The following is a 16856-nucleotide window of genomic DNA, read 5'->3' on the forward strand; positions in this document are numbered from 1 at the left end:
GTGAGCACTGTTGCTAAGCACCACAGAGCCACTGGACCACTTGCTTTGACTGCATTAGGCTCTAACAGTGTGCTGGACACTGTTAGATACGGTACAGCACACACCTATAGTCCCAGAACTCAGGGAGGCAGAGGCAGGCAAATCTCTGTGAGTTCAAGGCCAACCTGGTCTACTAAGTGAGTCTAGGACAACCAAAGCCACACAGAGAAACCCTGACTTGAAAAACTAACCAACCAACCAACCAACCAAATATACGGTACAGCACATACTGTCCCAGTGTTTCAGCATGAGGGAAAGAAAAACGTGGCAGGGAGGCTGTGGTAGGCAGGGCTGGCCTCTGAAGCAGAGACACCCAATGTAAAGGCCTCACTGGAAGGCAGCAAGTGCTGAGCACACATACTGGCTACCAACCCCAAGTCTCTACGTCTAGATGAAGGTCCCTTGAGAGCAGAAATCTCATCTATTGAGTTCAGGTACAGATCAGGTCTGGGATTCTAAAGTTCTGTTGGTAGCCTGAAAGGGTCAGTCCACCCAGTAGACCTGTCTGGTCAAGGTGTGGTCTAACCCCCAGTGGACCTGATGGTAGAGCGAATGTGGAGAAAGGTCACAGCCAGCAGAGGTGAGGCTAAGAGCAGTTTCTCCGCCTCTGGCTGCAGAGTCCTAGTCTGTACAGCAAGCTCCTTCTGGAGGCATAGTCCTAAGGATCATGGGAGGCACACATGAAGGCAGGGGCTGTGGGTTCCTCCTCTATCACAAACCGATTATGTGAGGCACCTAGGCTCCTCTGCACAGCCTAGGCCAAGTCACTAAGCCTATTAACTACACGCATGCCTGTTTGCCCTCTCTGGTCCCTGGGTTGAGACCAACTTGCAATGAGAGCAGAGGGCTGAGCAGCAGGACCCCTCAAAGTGCAGAAATGGGGTACCTAGGCTTCTGCTGTTGTTCAGGCCATGCAGCCCCAACCATTCCAGGGATTCAGAACAGAGATAGTCCCCAGTCAGCACAGTGACCAAACGCATTGTCCAGCTATCCGCCAGCATTCCAGAGCTAGATAACGCTCTGCTTAAACCACAGACTTTGTCTCTGAGAGTGAATGATACGGGAACCTCCACCTCCTTCTTCAATCTGCCTCCACACTCCTATAACATTTCATTGGAAAAGTTTTATTCAAAAAAAAAAAAGTATACAAATTGTTCTCATTTTGAAAGCAACAAAGGATCACTTTCCCCCTTCCCTCCCCATCTCTGAAAAACTGAAAAGGGGAGAAAAAAGTTCGCAACTGCGATGCCCAATGTACTGGCTTTAGAGCAGGTATGCCAGGGAGCCCTCCCTATGTGCTGTCTCCTAATTTGCATTGTGGGCAAGGGTCATTCTAAGTCCTGGGGCTGCAGCACCTAGTTTTGTGATTAAAAGGGAGTTGGGAGATAGGCAGGAGAATGGGAAGGACTCAGGGTATGGTGACAAAGAGGGCTAGGCTGCCCTACCCCCAACTCAACTGTCTCACAGATACGCTACCTGGCCATAAATATGAACACTGATTGACTGCTGAGGCAGATTGGATCTAAAACTTCTATGACACCCCTGAATTTAGCATCATAGTAGCTGGGCTCCATGTCCTAATGGAGTGGGTTCCAGCTAAAAATGTCCACTCAGACATACGGGAATCCCAATCTGCACTGCCAGCCCCCCCACCCATGGGATAGCCAGGGTTGGCGCCCCCCTCCCCCCACAATAGCACCCATGTGTCTCAGGAACCTTTGGCTACTTCCTGCCATGCCACGCCATGCCCATTTCTGGGCTCTACAACTCATCTCGCATTTTGTCTCCCTTGGGCCGGACCAGACGCCCAATGAAGAGCAAGGAGCCACTCTGGTTATCTCGCACCAGGAAGATGAAGGGGTGGTCGGCATAGAAGAGCTTGGGGCTGCGCAGCTCCTCACGCCCGTAGATGTCTTGGTCAAAGGGGTTGCCCTCTGTGTCCCACTCAAAGGCAGTGGCGTGGAACACACTGGCCAGGTACAGGTCCTTCTTGCCCGACATGCGCGATAGGTCCGCCTTGTTCTTGTCGATGGCCTCGGTCAGGCCCAGTCCAGCCAGATGTTTCTGTGGGGAGCAGGCGCTGGGTGAGGCCACAGGTGCCAGGCTCTCACACCTCATCCTCCATCCACACCACCCTTAAGGCTCCTCCAAAATGAGACGGGCATTCCCTGGACACCTTGCTCCAGGAGCAGCGCTAGGTGCTTCCTCAAATCACTGTTCCCTTCATTCTCCTGAACCTGTACCCTCCTAAGCCTCGTTAGCCTCAATTGTCAACTTGACACTTGGCAACTCTAGAGTTATCTGAGAGGAAAGCTGAACTGCCCAAGCCCAGATTGGCCTGTAGGCACCTCTGTGGGCAATTAGCTTGAGGAGGGCTCAGCCCACCGTGGGACCTGTCTAGAGCTAACACCTAGTAACCGTTCAACAGTTTTCAGCCCATCCTCCAAAGGGCAGCTCTGCCTGGATGCCCTGTGGATGCAGGATGGACCCGCTGAGCGACCGGGTGAAGCCTGCCCCAGCGCCTACCCTCCGGCCCTCACCTGCAGGTCATGGGTCACCTCCACCACTCCCTTGGGTAGAGAGATGGCGACAGCCTTCTTCTGCATCTTCCCCAGCCAGGTCTTCAGCTGCTCCTTGGTCAGCAGCTTCTCTAGGCGCTCGAGTGGCTCCACGTGGTGGGGCATGAGGATGATGAGGCTGGAGAGCTTGTGGGCCAGGGGCATCTCCAAGACCTGCAGCTTCTCCTTCTCGTCATCATAGTAGTTGTAGAGGCCTGTGTGGAGAGCAGGGGACGCTGAGCACAGGGGGTAGGTGGGGGGCAATCCGGATCCTGGACACCCTGGGACCTCCACACCTCGACTCTCTGTCTGGCAAGATGCCTACCTGTCCGGTGCATCATCGTAACGCCCACAGTATAGGAGCGAGTCACCATGAAGCCACGGTTGTCCACCATCTTGTGATGAAATTTCTCATCCCAGTGTGCTGTGGCAGAGAAAACAGAACCAGGCGTCAGTGAGCTACGCCCCCCCAGACACGATCAGCCCACAACCGTCATGACGGCACACCCTAGGCCATCGTCCATGCCACGTGCTCTTTGCTCCCTTCTTCGTGGCAAGCCCTCAGTCCAGTGAGTACAGGTTCCCTGAGCGTGCAGCTCTCTCTGGTCACACCACATTACAAGAAGCTCGTGTACCATCTGTCAGCATCTGGGAAACCTGCTGAGTCAGATGAGGTACAGAGCCCACCTCAGTTACAGTCTGAGTCCCAACCAGACCTGCATCCTAACCCAGACAGACTAGTTACAGTCAGACTTCTCATCGAGGCTCGCCTATTTGCAGGCCAGCGGTCACCTTCACCTGCCAGCCAGCTCTTAGGTCAATCCTCCATACCTAGATGCTCACATAAAACCATCAACCTTCAGTCCATTCAGACACACTTGGCCCTGTCTCATCTCTACTTCCTCCTCGCGGGGCCTCAGTCTCCTTAGCCATGAAATGGGGCTAACTAACGCTGTTTCTACAGTTTCTCAGTTCATTCTGATGAAGCAGAACCGACTACTGAGTCCTCTCGGGTCCCGCCCGTCTTCCACCCTGCATGGAGTTTAGCTGCCTCTGCCAGTTGTGGCCATGTTCAGGTGAGGAGCAATGAAGGACTTAGCCTAAGGAAGAGCAAGCTCAGGGGACCGGGAAAGGGCCCCACTTCTTTCACGCCGTCCCCGAGACTCACGCTTGAAGAACATGGCGTTCACGAGCAGTGCCCCGTCCGTGCGCTCCACATCCTTGGTGACCTCTGGCAGCTTGCCGTCGGTGGTCTGCGAGGCCCACTCGTTGATGGACTGCAGGGCGCTGCGCTTGTCCCGGAAGTTGATCTTGGAGTGTTCGACGTTGTAGTGCTGCTTACTGCTGCGCACGAAGTCGTCGGCGAAGCTCACGGAGCTGGGCCCGTACAGGCGGCTGCCCAGTTTCCAGGTCACATTGCGAGCGGTGGAGTTACTGAGAGAGCGCAGCAGCTCTCCCAGCCCGGCGTGCACCTCCTCATCCCGCAGCTTCTCGGCGCTCAGCACTGCCTTCGCCTGTGACGCCGTGGCGGCTTTCCCCCCCAGCGACACAAGACCCAGGGAGGAGGCCACCACCAAGGGTGACAGGAGGATGTTCTCCACAGCCTGGTCTTTGGCCATAGCCTGATAGAGGCTGAAGGCCAGGCCTGTGCTCCGCTCTGCCAGTGTGGTCGCCTTGGAGCTCAGCTTCTCTGCAGTACCAGGGGCGGCTGCCTCTAAGGGTTTCTTCACCTCGGCTGCCAGGGCCACAGCCAGGAGGCAGAAGGTGCCCAGAAGGAGAGAGTGCATGGCTGGGAGGCGGGCTGTGTGCACCACAGAGGACCTGCGAGGGCTGCACACAGAGAGAGCCTCCCTGAAGCCTGTGCCTTTTTCCCTAGCCCACCCCCCAAGCCACCAAGGGGACAGAGGCAAGAGAACGCAGTTCTGTAGACCAGACCGACTCGGGGCCAGCCTGCCTCTCAGAGGCCTTCTTTGACTTCCTTACCTAAAGCAGAGTTCCTGACACATTACCAGGCCACCTACTGATGTCCCACATGGGACAGTCAACGCGTATACCTAATTATGAGTTTATTATGAATCTTAGCTGTCCTGCCATAGGCTGTAGCCACCAGAGCTGGAAAGCGAGCCTATATCTGCTTCCCCACAACATCCCCAGTGCCTAGCATTCGGCATAACTGTTTCTAAGGGTTGGAGCCACCTGGCCTGGTCACTGGCTTTTGTGACATCCGGGTCTGGTCTCACACAGCTTCAGGGCCTTTGTCAACTGGGCAAAGGCAGCATCTGGGCTGGGAGTGTGCAGGAAGCCCAGGTGTGTGAGCAGAGAGTGACATGTGGGCTGGGGCTGTCGGCCTGGCTCTCTCCGTGCCTTGCATTCTGCCCTGGGACATTAATAAGTCACTAAATGGGGGAACCCAGATGCTCCACTCTGCTGGCCCTCGGGCGACCTTGAGTGTGCGCATGCCTGTGTTACCAGCCAGCCTCAGACTCTTTCCCGAGCAGCAAGGGTCTAGGTCTCCCCATCTGCCCTGAACCAGATGGGAAATCTCACAACAAACGTTCTTAGGACCAAGTCTTTAGAAACTTGGAGTGGAAGGGGTCTCCTAAGAGAGCAGCAAGGGCAAGATCCCGAGGAAGGGCTGAGTCATTGCTCAGCAGAGCACAAACCCTCTCCCTCCAACCTTCAGAAAGCCGGAGCCACAAATTCCATTCTGCCCTCCCATGGGACAGCCACGGCCACATCACCATCTGTTCTAGAACCTCAAAGATGCCTTCAAGTCCCCTCCCCAAACTCCAGCAGTAGCAAGAGTCCCCAAGACAAGCCAAGGTGCCCTTTCAGGAAGTCACGGCTCCCAAAGGTCTCTGTTCCCACACCCTCGTCAGTTCATCACGCCTGCCCACCTCATGCAGCAAGTAGACCACAGAGCAAAAAAGATCCGAAAGAACCGTGGTGGAGGATGGGGTGCCCTGATCGCCCTGATCTGGAAGACCCCCTTTCATGGTCTTTTAGGAAGAGGGAACATTCCAAACCCTGCTGGAAAACCCTGGAGAGCCAGGCCTGCCTGAAAGAGCATGGGTTTTGAGATGACCCTATGTGCTGGCATCTAAGGCCAGGCTGGTCCCCCACCTCCTCAGCTGCTTCTCTTCTAGGGACCTTGAAAAAAAAAACAGTGCGAAGGAACTGGAGGGAAAGAGAGTATGAAGGACCACAGCCTCATATCTGGGGTATGGTATGAGACCTCTCACTCTTAAGGGAGACAGGGTCCTCATGTCCAGACAGGCTCCTCCCTCACTGTAACTCAAAGATGGGGTGATTATAATTTAAGGTACACCGAGAAATGAGAGTAAACGATGCATTTTGTGGTGTATCTCAGCAACAGACTTGTGGTCACCCTACACAAAGGACCACCAATCCATCAGAGAGGCCATCAGCCCGCCTAAGGAGGGGGAAGAGAAGCCTAGCCCTGCCACGTGGCAGCCACCATCTTGATGGGGGGCCCCACACCCAGCCAACCAGGACTTGGGAGGGGCTTCTCCAAGAAGCTTCAAATGACTAGTTTGGGATTCTTCAGGCAGCTGCATGGCCCCTGGTGACGTGGCAGGCTGAAGCTGCCTTATCTTCACAGACCAGCAGAGGGAAAGAAAACTGGAAGCCTGGCTTGGGGACTAGGGGTGCCGAGGGTCAGCCTGGAGAATCCAGGAGCCTCCAGGGCTTTAGTGTCACATCTGCACACCAGAAACCTGAGGGGAGAGGCAGGGCTGGGGAGAAGAGCCACCCTGTTAAGCCCAGCACTAGGAATGAAAGTAGGCAAGTCTCTGCAAGCAAGCCAGCCTCCCAAAGCCCAGCCCATCGGCCACAGGGAATGCCAGCCCTCCTGCCAAGGTTAGACATTTTACATTTCTGTTACAACAAAACAAAAAAGTAAGATACCACAGAGCCAAAGGCTAGGCCCACTACTGGCCCTGGGAGCAGATGCCAGAGGCACGGACGAACACCAGGGGGGTTCTCAGACACTTGAACGGTCTAAAGTACCTTGAAAGTGCCTCAGAGGGAGATCACTGCCTGCCTTTTTCATTCTGAAAGAAAACAGAAGAGTGAAGAAATGGGACCCCCTAGAGACATGGGGAGCAGAGGCCTGTCAGGCCCAAGCCCCAAAGGAGTGTGGAGGTGGATAACCTCCAGAGGGAGAAACCGGGCTCTCGGCCTCCTCAGCTCAAGCCGGTCTGGCTTCCTTGTGCGGGGCTCTGCCTTCAGCAAAGCTCTCCTGCCGACCACCGCGGTGTCTCGTTACACAGCAACCCACTACAAAAACACCTCTGCAGGGAATCCTGGGATAGACAAAGGACCAGACGGGAATGGGGGATGGGTACAGAACTATCTGAGAGTAGGGTGTGGCCTCGATCCGACTTCCAGGCAATCAAAGCCCCCGGTTTTCCACGGGTCTCCATCCGGGCCCTGGAGCCCAGAGGGCCCAGAAGGAAACACGGGAAGTGGAGAGCTAGGCCTTTAGACCAAACAGGGAATGCCTTCTTCCTTTTGTCTGGAGGCCTGGAGGGAGGATACCTCGGGCCTCAGAGGAAATCCTCACCCTGCAGGAACTAGATGGGTGGACGGAAGGACCAGGGTGAGTCAAATCACCCGGGTCCAGGTGGACCCTGATGACACCCTTATCGGGTAGGGCGAAAACAGTGCTGGTCAAATCCAGCCATCAGTCACCTAATACATAGGATGTAGATTATAAAGTGTCTGCTCCCCCAAAGAATGGAGGTCCTTAACAGCTAGGGACCCCCACTGCCGGTCAAGAGAAACCAGGGCGATGGCATCTCCTGTGCTTGATTCAGAGGCCCCTACACAGCCTGCGAGGAGGCTGGGCTGGCGGTTCCCTAGGCCTTCAAACCCAGAGTTAGGGACTGCAGAGCTAGCTGGCCCTTCCCCATGGATAATGGGAGAGGCGGGTCTCCCCCCTTTCTCTGTTGTGCAGGCGGCTCCACTCAGTCTCTGCCGCCACTTGTAACCTTCCCTGAGCGCTGGGACTCCTCTGAACTTTTCCGATCCGTCCGGATAGCGGACTACAGCTCTAGAGACCGTGATGTTTAACCTGGCCCCAAGCGTGACTGCTCCATGTCCGATCTTTCACTGACCTCCTGTGCTAGGACCCCATTCCCTTCGGGATCCACCTAGGCCAACGCGCAACCCCAAATTGCCCGGCCGCCCCCGCCCCTCACCTGGGCCGGGCCGGACCGCTCCGGGACCAACAGGACACTCGCTCTCAGACAAGCTCTGCTCAGCTCACTGCCCCGGGCCCTGGAACTATATATGGCTGACTCCACCCCCTCCTGCCTGTCCTAAGAAACTTCTGGAAAGTTGGAAACGCTTCCGGAGGGCGCCGTGGCTGCGGGGGGGGGGGGGGGGGGAAGGCAAAGACCTCCCCCAAACCGCCCTGGCTCCCGCCCCTGTGCCTGCGGGCGCTCTCCCAGCCCCTGGGTCCTACTGCCCCCTCGTCCGAATGGCTTGGGGGACGCTGCGCCCGCACCAGGTAGACCTTTGGAGCCTGGACATTCTTGGACTCCGGGGTCCTGGAAGTGGGAAAGCAGGGTTTAGACTGCAGGGTGAGCTGAAAGGCAGGCTGACTGGCTCCAAAGTCCTGCCCAGAGACCCCTTCTCAGTTTGTCCTCACAAGCCTGCTCCAATCTTGCCACATTTTCCTGCTCTGTCCCTGTAAATCCATTGCCTCCTATTGTCAAGTTTTAATCAGGGAGCCCCGTCTCTATTCCTTAGTCAGGGCCCCTCTCCTTTGCCTTAGGAGAGAGAGTCAGAGATGCAGGGGTCAGTGCCCAGCTCCAATCCCAGGTTCACCTTCGAAACCTCCCTGGGGACGTGAGGCCTTGAGAGTTCCAGCTGGACCCTCATCCTGGAAGACAAGTCTGGAGCTGATTTCAGGGACGGACACCTGGACACCTTGGTGATCCCATGAAGGGACGTGCAGGACGAAACACCCCCAGGTGTTAAGTGCTGTGTTGTGTGACCTTCCTTTTCTGGGCCTGTCCCTCGATTGAAATGTGATGTTAAGTCGTAACTGCCCCTTCTCCATCTCCTATTGGTCATCTCTATCCCCCTCCCTGTCTCCATACAATCTTAGAGCTCCAGGTCGCTGTCAGCTACCCTCCTGCACTCAGAGAGTCTCCTCAGCTCTGAGTTAACCGATAGTACTCTTTACTGTCCTAGGTGCTGTGCCCAGAGTTGCTCACTGGGCAAAGTCCCTGCCCTCGGGGTGTCCTTTCTGAGGGGTGTGTGCAGTTAGTGGAGAATTCAATAGGTGAGGCTGGTTGTTTTAAGATACTCCAATCTCCTGATAGTGACTCAATAGACAACAGACAGAGAGACATGCCCTAGAGAGGAGGGGAGGGGATGAGAGGCTTTTTTTTTTCTTTTCTACGTATTGGGAATCAATCCCAGACCTCAAGAAAGCTAGGAAAGCATTCTGCCACTGAGCCCCAGCCCCAGAGAGATCCTGTATTCACCCACTCTCTCATTCATTCCATCAACAGACTCCTAAGTATCTTTTTTTTCCTCCCAGATTCCCAATGAGAGCCTGAGAAGCACCCATGACCCTGAAAAGATGCTTTCTCTGGAGTCTTTGTTATGTTGCGCAGGCTTCTGGGAGTAGAGGAGGGTACCATGCTCCTTTTTCTCCTCTCCTCCGACTCCTCTCCCCTTTCCCTACCCCAAATAAATCTCTTCATACCCAGATCTGTTGAGTGGGTGGCATTTTTAAATATATCCTAACAGTCTTGGCATCAAACAGTTATAAGGAACAGTGGGGGAGGGCTTGGACACCCCACCCAGTTGCTCTACAGAGACCTGGTTCTTGCTGCCCAGCCATCCCCTCAAAGGGCTGAGGGAACTATTTGATCCCAATAGGTTTAGACTCAAATCAAAGGATCAGAAAGTATATGACTCCTCAAGTTGACTGCCACAGATGATATGCTCTTATATAGAAGCTCCATAAAGTCTTTGAACCTAGTGTAGCAATCTTAGCCTGTTAGATGCTCAGAATCAAAGAATTTTAGTCTAAACAAAAACAAAAACAAAAAACAGCTGGGTGCAGTGATGTGTGCCTATGATCCCAGCACTCAGGGAGGCAGAGGCAGGTGGATCTCTGTGAGTTCAAGGCCAGCCTAGTCTACAAAGCAAGTCCAGGATACCTAAGGCTACACAGAAAAACCCTGTCTCGAAAAACCTGAAGAAAAAAAAAAGTCATAGTACCAGGCCTAGTGTCATATGCCTGATGTCCCAGGACTCTAGAGGCAGTGGCAGGAGGATGGTGAGTTCAAGGGGAGCCTAAGCTAAAAACTCTGGACTTGGTTCCTCTCTGCAAACCTAGTATTCTCTGAAATGTCCCCAAAGGCAAGCACCTGCCTCCCTCTAAGAACAGTGACCTGGGGAGCTGAAGAGATGGCTCAGTGGTTAAGTGTACTACCTGTTCTTCCAGAGGTCCCAAGTTCAATTCTCAGGTGGCTCACAACCATCTATAGTGTGATCTAAAGCCCTCTCCTGGTTTACAGATGTATCTTCCAAATAGAGCACTCACATACTTTAAATAAATAAATACATAAATCTTAAAAAAAATAACAGTGACCTGGTGTCCCATCATCCTTTTGTAGAACAGACCTGATCTTGAGCAAACTTTCCAGGCTTGAGGCGGTCTCCATCTTTTTGTGGTGACCCCCCCTTTGCTTCCTGCATCCACTGCTTGTAAGGATAAACATTTGCTCTGTAATGATACCACCTTCCATCCCAGGCCAGACCCCTCTTTCGATTACCATCCTCATCTTGGCTCTTGGGGGTCTTTTGGAATTCAATCGGTAGGCTTGTGAGCTGAGGGCAGCAATGGAAAGCTCATCAAAGCAGACTGAGTGTAGGGGAGGTTTGCTGGATTTCCAGGACCAGTGTAAAAATCCCAGATAGCCCCACGTCCCTTCGCTCTCCCCTTCCATCTGTCAGCACCCAGACCTCACTAGCTTTGGAAGGGGAAGCTGAGAGAACTATGACATTCCCAATTGGCAGAGGGTAAACTGAGGCTCACTGTGTTAGACAAATCCGGAAACCTGGGAAGAGCAGAAGCGTAGAGATGAAAGTTCTCTGTTTAGAGGCAGAAAGAGGGAAACCTGGAGAAGGGTGCAGGGCTGGGACCCTCCTGCAGCTTCACAGACCCCTGTGTAGCTCAACTGGCCAGAAGCCTCCTCTATGCCTGTCAGGCTGCAGTGCCTTCCCAGGTGTCTACGTTATCACATCCAGATTGCTAGACAATGTCCCTGGGAACTTTGGAAGGGTGGGAGAGGCCTCACACTCCTCCCTCCGGTTCTCTAGCTCCCAGCCCAGGGTCCAGCATAAAAAAGGTACTGGGTGAAAGCCATAGCCAGGCCACACGTGGGAAGTGGCTGACTCAATCTCCTTAGAAAAGGCCACGGCTCCTTTAAATTTCCAACATCAGCAAAAAAAATGTCAAGAGCCTTTGCCACAGTATTCTTAGCTCTGAGCCCAGCCCAGACACTGGGAGCCCTTCCCCCACGCTCCAGGCAGCTTGCTCTAGAGAAAGCCTCTTTTGAAGGGGGTGGGAGGAGATTCAAACAGGTCCACAGAAACTCCAGTGCTTCCTGCCTGGATTCCCCTGGTGTGTGCATCTCTGCTCCCGCCACCCTGCTGTGCCCGCGTGCAGGAGCCCTGCTTGTGGTCAAGGACAGGAGCACAGTGATGGGAAACAAGAGCTCCTTCCAGTCCACTCCACCCACCCTGCCAGAAAGGAAAACTGAGTCCCAGAGAGGGACGGCTATTTGCTTTGGGTCACACACAGCGAGTCTGAACTGGAACTGAGCTGGGGATTGTGCCCTGAGCCCTTTTTCTGACCCTCCCTTAAGCTGGGACACAGTTTGGCCAGGGATTGTAGAAATAACTTCCCTTGGCCCCTGTGACTAGATTCCGTCTTCATGCCCATGGACTCCTAGGACAGATGCTAGCCTGCCATTTTAGTGTCCACACTGCCCACAGCTTCCGTCCTATCTGATCCTTCCAGAAAGTGAAAATGTTCCCATTTTAAGCCGCCTGGGATAAGTGGCTAGGGAGAGAGAAGAGCTCCAGCAAGGCTCACAGGGGAAGGAAGGAACAAAGCATTGGACAAATGACAGAGCACATTTGTCCCAGACTCAGGAGTAGTCCCCTCAGGCTGTTCCAATTTAGAAGAGGAAGTGCAAGCCCCTTCTTTGTCTTGGAAAAAGACTTGACAGCCAGTCCAAGCCGTCCTCTCCTTGGAGGCAGGGCCCACAGACAGCCACTCTGTGACGGTTGTCCAGAGGCCAAGTGAGCTCTCAGCCCAAGCGTGAGTCAGGAATTCGGCAATCTTGAACTCTCCGAAGAATCCTGGGGCCTTCCATCTAAGGGGCCTGTGCTGTTCCCTTCCCCTCCTCCCAGAGCAGGCCCCGCCCCCAGCCATCTGCAACTACTCAGGAACTGTCTTGCCCTCACCCACACCCCTGGCACAGTAAGCACACCCCAAGGCTGCTGAGTGCCATAGAGACATGTGTGTCCACAAGGCCATGCAGCATACACGGAACTCAGCGGCAGACCCTTTAAGATGTCTGTGTGCATACATTTATTTCCATGTGACTGCCTGACAACCCAAAGGCACCACATGAAATACACATGTGTGCATGGTGTTAGCAGGCACACAGGCTAGCTCTCTGCCTCTTCCCGGCTTTTCCCTCCGGCCTCACTGAGGGAAAGACCAGGCCTTTGGGACTCATAAGTTTGGACATAGTGACTAACATGGCCCTGTCGTTTCTCTTCCCTTCTCCTTTCTCCTGGAGTAATAGCGATGACTAGGTTGGCCATAGAACTGTTCTCCTGTCACAGCATCTCTGACACTCAGAAATGAGCTATGGCCTGTGTTCACCCTACTCCCCAGCTCTAATGGGCTAACCCTACTGTTACCAAATACAAGGGCCCTGGAGCCTCACCCTGGCTCTGCTGCTAGGCGCCACTGGGCTTGTCTCCCTCAGCTGCACTGTTATCTCAGAGAATCCCAGATCCAGTTCTCCAGTCCACAGTCTTCGGCTCACCCTGATCTCCACTGAGGAACTGCTATTGAGCTGTCCTGATCTGTCTTCTGTATGTTCCCATGCTTTGTATGCACACACACACACACACACACACACACAGAGCCAAGGGTTGTGGCTAAAATGAAGACTTCCCATGGAGGCAGAGGCAGAGGCAGAGGCAAAGAATGACAGCCTAGTGAAAGAGTCAGGAGATCTGTATCAGGATCCAATACATGTATACATACACACATATTTATAGTATTCAGAGAAAGGCTGTGAAACAGTTTTTGTTTGTTTGTTTGTTTGTTTTTAATGAGAGAGGGTTTCTCTGTGTAGCCTTGGCTGTCCTGAACGTACTTTGTAGACTAGGTTAGCCTCGAACTCACAGAGATTGGCTTGCTTCTGCCTCCCTGAGTGCTGGGATTACAGGCATGAGCCACTGCACCCAGCAATGAAGCAGTATCCTTAAATGGCTTAGTACTGTCTCTGGACACAAATGTATATCGCCTCCTTTTCCTTTCTCTGCTCCGGAGTTTTTTCAATAGCATGCACTTTTTAATCACCTCAAAACACTAATAAAAAGACTCCACCCAGCAGGGTACCAAGGCATATGCTGAGATGCATAGCCAAGCTTTGGGCACAGTGCAGGGAATCTTAGGAAAGAAGGGGGAGATAGAAAGACCTGGAGGGGACAGGAGCTCCACAAGGAGAACAACAGAACCAAAAAATCTGGGCACAGGGGTCTTTTCTGAGACTGATACTCCAACCAAGGACCATGCATGGAGATAACCTAGAACCCCTGCACAGAAATAGCCCAAGGCAGCTCAGTATCCAAGAGGGTTCCCCAGTAATAGGACTAGGGGCCATCTCTGACATGAATTCATAGCCTGGCTCTTTGATCACCTCCACCTGAAGCGGGGGAGCAGCCTTAGCAGTCTTCAGAGAAAGACAAAGAAGCCAGTCCTGATGAGACCTGATAGATTATGGTCAGATGGAAGGGGAGGAAGACCTCCCCTATCATTGGACTGGGGGAGGGGCATAGGAGAAGAAGAGGGAGGGAGGGTGAGATTGGGAGGGGATGAGAAAGGGGGCTACAGCTAGGATACAAAGTGAATAAACTGTAATTAATAAAATAAAATAAATTTTTAAAAATTCAATAAAGTAAAAATAAAATAAAATAAAATAAAATAAAAACCCCAGCTGACTGGAGTCCATGCTTTAGCCTAAAGAGGTCGCAGAGTCCCGGGTGGGGCAGGTAGTGCTGGGGAAGCCTCTGGACTTCGGAGATCCTTTGAAGAGGACTACTTCACTGATGGAGGCTAGAGCTTTGACCCTGGCAAGAATAGAGAGCCAGGGAGTGTGTGGTGGTGGATTTGCCCTGGAAGTCACAGAGGAGGAAGGAGGAAGGCCTCCCTAGTATGTGGTCTGGTGAGGAGGTTGCAGCAAGTGGCCTTTCCCCGAGATGGAGACTGGTAGGGGGCCCTGTGAAAGGCAGTGGGCTTCCATCGTCCCCAGGAAGGGACCAATGATGCCAGAAGGCCCCTTTGGAGGAGGAGGAGGAAGAGGACTGGGAGGAGGAAGAGGAGGAGGAGAAGGACGAGGAGGAAGAGGAGGAGGGGAGAGGCCATGCAGGATGCTATAGAGTAGTAGCTTCCCGTTCCTCCTCCCTAGCTGAGAATGCGCGCGCGGGTGGACCAGGCTGCCCGAGTGATCCTTGGCGGGTGGGGTGGGTGGGGACGGCACTAGGGTCTGTACACTCGGCTGGGTCTCATTGGCTGTCAGGCCTGGAGCTGCACAGAGACAGGCCAAGCTGATGTAACATGGGCCTATCATTGCAGGCCCTGTGGAGGGGGATGCAGCTGTGCTGGCCGCTGCCCAGCGGTTCCAGAAGGGAGGTGGGGAATGGCTTTCAGGGAAGGCTGGCGCCTGGGACTGCAGCCCAGCCAGGCCCAAAGGCCATCTGTTTTCAGCCTGCTCTGACTCAGGAGGGAAACATGCCTTTCAAGGAAGCGCTCAGATTGCCGGTGTTTGTGTGGTGTGTATGTGAGTGTGTGTGTGTTCACCAAGGGGAAGGAGACCCAACTGATGCTGGGATACAGCTGTTCCTCACAGCTCAGAGCTCTCTGGACCAGATGGGGAGGAAGGGTAAGGAGCAGAGCCAGGGCCATCTGCCCACCTCTTGTGTGGGGGACTTCGGGCAAGCCCTTTGCTGGAAGAGTCGTGAATGAGAACTCACAAGCCGGGGATGGAAAGGGAAGGAGATGCTTCAAGGAGACAGTGGATAGGTGTGAGCCCTGAAACAAGAACAAGAGGAAGGGAAGGACCTCCTCTTCCTCCTTTTGTGCATTTTTCCTCTTCTCTTTTTTTCTGTTTGTCTTGTTTCCTTTTGTCGAGACAGGGTTTCATGTATTTCAGGCTGGTCGCAAACCCGCTATATAGCGAGGATGACCCTTGAACTCTTGATTACTGCCCCCCCAAAGTATTACCATGCTATCCATTAAAGGGGTGTCACATGACACCCACCTTCCTGTGCCCCAGACCTTGTATGTTCCCTGCTGTGTAGCAGCCTGGGAATGACATATGTGACTTTGAAATCAGGCCTTGGCTTGGGTCCCTGGGCTATAGCAGAGGGCACCAGCAGGCTCGTGTCAGCGTGGTGTCACTAAGGCTTCTCGGTGGCTTTGTCTATAAGTTGATCACTTTGTTAATTCTGCCCAGGCCTGGGCCAAGCATGTGGAGTTCTGAGAAAGCTTTGAGGAGTTGTCAGACCTTTACTTTCCAGATGCCTGGATGCCTGGATGCCTGCCCTTTGCCCCAGTCCTACTTCTCAAATCACTGTCCCAAGCCTCAGGGTCAGCATGACCTGAGAAGAATAATGGTTCTTACACATACACACACACACACACACAAACACACACACTTGTGTATGTGTGTACTTACTCGTGTGTGCATGCCAGGACACGCATGTGGAGGTCAGAGGACAACTTCCAAGAGGCAGCTCTTTCCTTCTGCCACGTAGGTCCGAGGGATGGAACCCAGATTATCAGGTTGGGCAGCAAGCACCTCTGCCCATTGATCTACCTCCTCAACCCAACAAGTTTTTGGGGTTTTTGGTTTCGGTTGTTTTTTGTTTTTCTTTTTGAAACAGGGTTTCTCTATATGGTCCTGACTTTCCTGGGACTCATTATGTAGACCAGGCTAGCCTGAGTTCACAGAGATCCACCTGCCTCTGCCTCCCGAGTGCTGGGGGTAAAGGCCTGCACCATCATGCCCAGCCCAACCCCACAGTTCTTAAAAGTCTGTCTCCCAGTTGCTCTGAGGAACAAAGCTGATGGTCTGGGATGGCCCGAAAGCTGAACGGCTGAACGGCTGCACCTCTGTGGAGGAGGACACACCTTCCTTCCTCCCCTTGCCTCTCTCCCTCCTCTCTAGCAGCTCAGACTCTCTTCTGCCCTCCCAGAGTCTGGGATGGGGAATCCTTCCATGAGCCAGAGGGTCCCAGGAAGTTCTCTGCTCATTTCTTCCTTCTCTCTTCAGTGTAGCAAGTATGCTCTGAGGATGCACGACGGACCAGGCACTGTTCTAGGAACTGCAGAGTTGAGCAGACCTGATCTTAGTTTCCGGGACCTCTGTGCTGGCCGTGAACTGAGAAACAAACATGACGTGATAACCCTGGGAAGAAGCAAAGGCAGGAAGACAGGGGAAAGACCTCGAGTTCCAGCAGCCATGGAGACTCCAGGAGCCAGGTGCCCTCTTTCTTTTCTGTGGCTGTTTGTCACAAACCAAGTGGCTTGGAGCAACACGAGTTTATTCTTAGGTTTCTAGAGGTCAGAATTATTGAATATGGCACTCCAGGGGTGAACCCAGCTTTATTCTCTATTTGTCTTAGTGCTGTGACAAAATAGCCCAGGAATGGCAACTTATTCCTGGGTTGTGATTTGAGGGGATACAATCCAGGAGTGTCAGCCCAGCAGGTGGGACAGCTGGATCCATTGTGTGCACAGTCAGGAAAGAGAGGAGCAGAGAGACAGAGACAGAGAGGCAGACAGAGAGACACACTGAGAGAGAGAGGTTAGTGCTCACCTCACTTTCTCCTTCTCTCTTTTTATTTTAGTGAGTTCAGGCTCCTTGCCCGTGGGATTATTCTGCCCACAATCAGGAGAGACAC

General features: G+C 53.4%; 1 protein-coding gene across 2 annotated transcripts; it reads right to left on the reverse strand.

The window, feature by feature from the left end:
• Positions 1–1142: 1142 nt before the first annotated feature.
• Serpinh1 (serpin family H member 1) lies at positions 1143–7978 on the reverse strand. 2 transcript variants are annotated; one of them, XM_021656295.2, is made up of 6 exons: positions 7820–7927; positions 6627–6670; positions 3766–4427; positions 2923–3021; positions 2580–2812; positions 1143–2103 (listed from the first exon to the last, which is right to left on the reverse strand). In XM_021656295.2, exons 3-6 carry the CDS (start codon positions 4382–4384, stop codon positions 1801–1803), a joined length of 1254 nt encoding a protein of 417 aa, XP_021511970.1. In that variant the 5' UTR covers positions 4385–4427; positions 6627–6670; positions 7820–7927; the 3' UTR covers positions 1143–1800. The 2 variants fall into 2 exon arrangements, with proteins under 2 accessions (XP_021511970.1, XP_021511969.1); XM_021656294.2 differs by lacking the exon at positions 6627–6670 and having other exon boundaries at positions 7820–7978.
• Positions 7979–16856: the final 8878 nt, after the last annotated feature.

The sequence above is a fragment of the Meriones unguiculatus genome, chromosome 14 (assembly GCF_030254825.1).
Source record: "Meriones unguiculatus strain TT.TT164.6M chromosome 14, Bangor_MerUng_6.1, whole genome shotgun sequence".
NCBI classification, from domain to species: Eukaryota; Metazoa; Chordata; class Mammalia; order Rodentia; family Muridae; genus Meriones; species Meriones unguiculatus.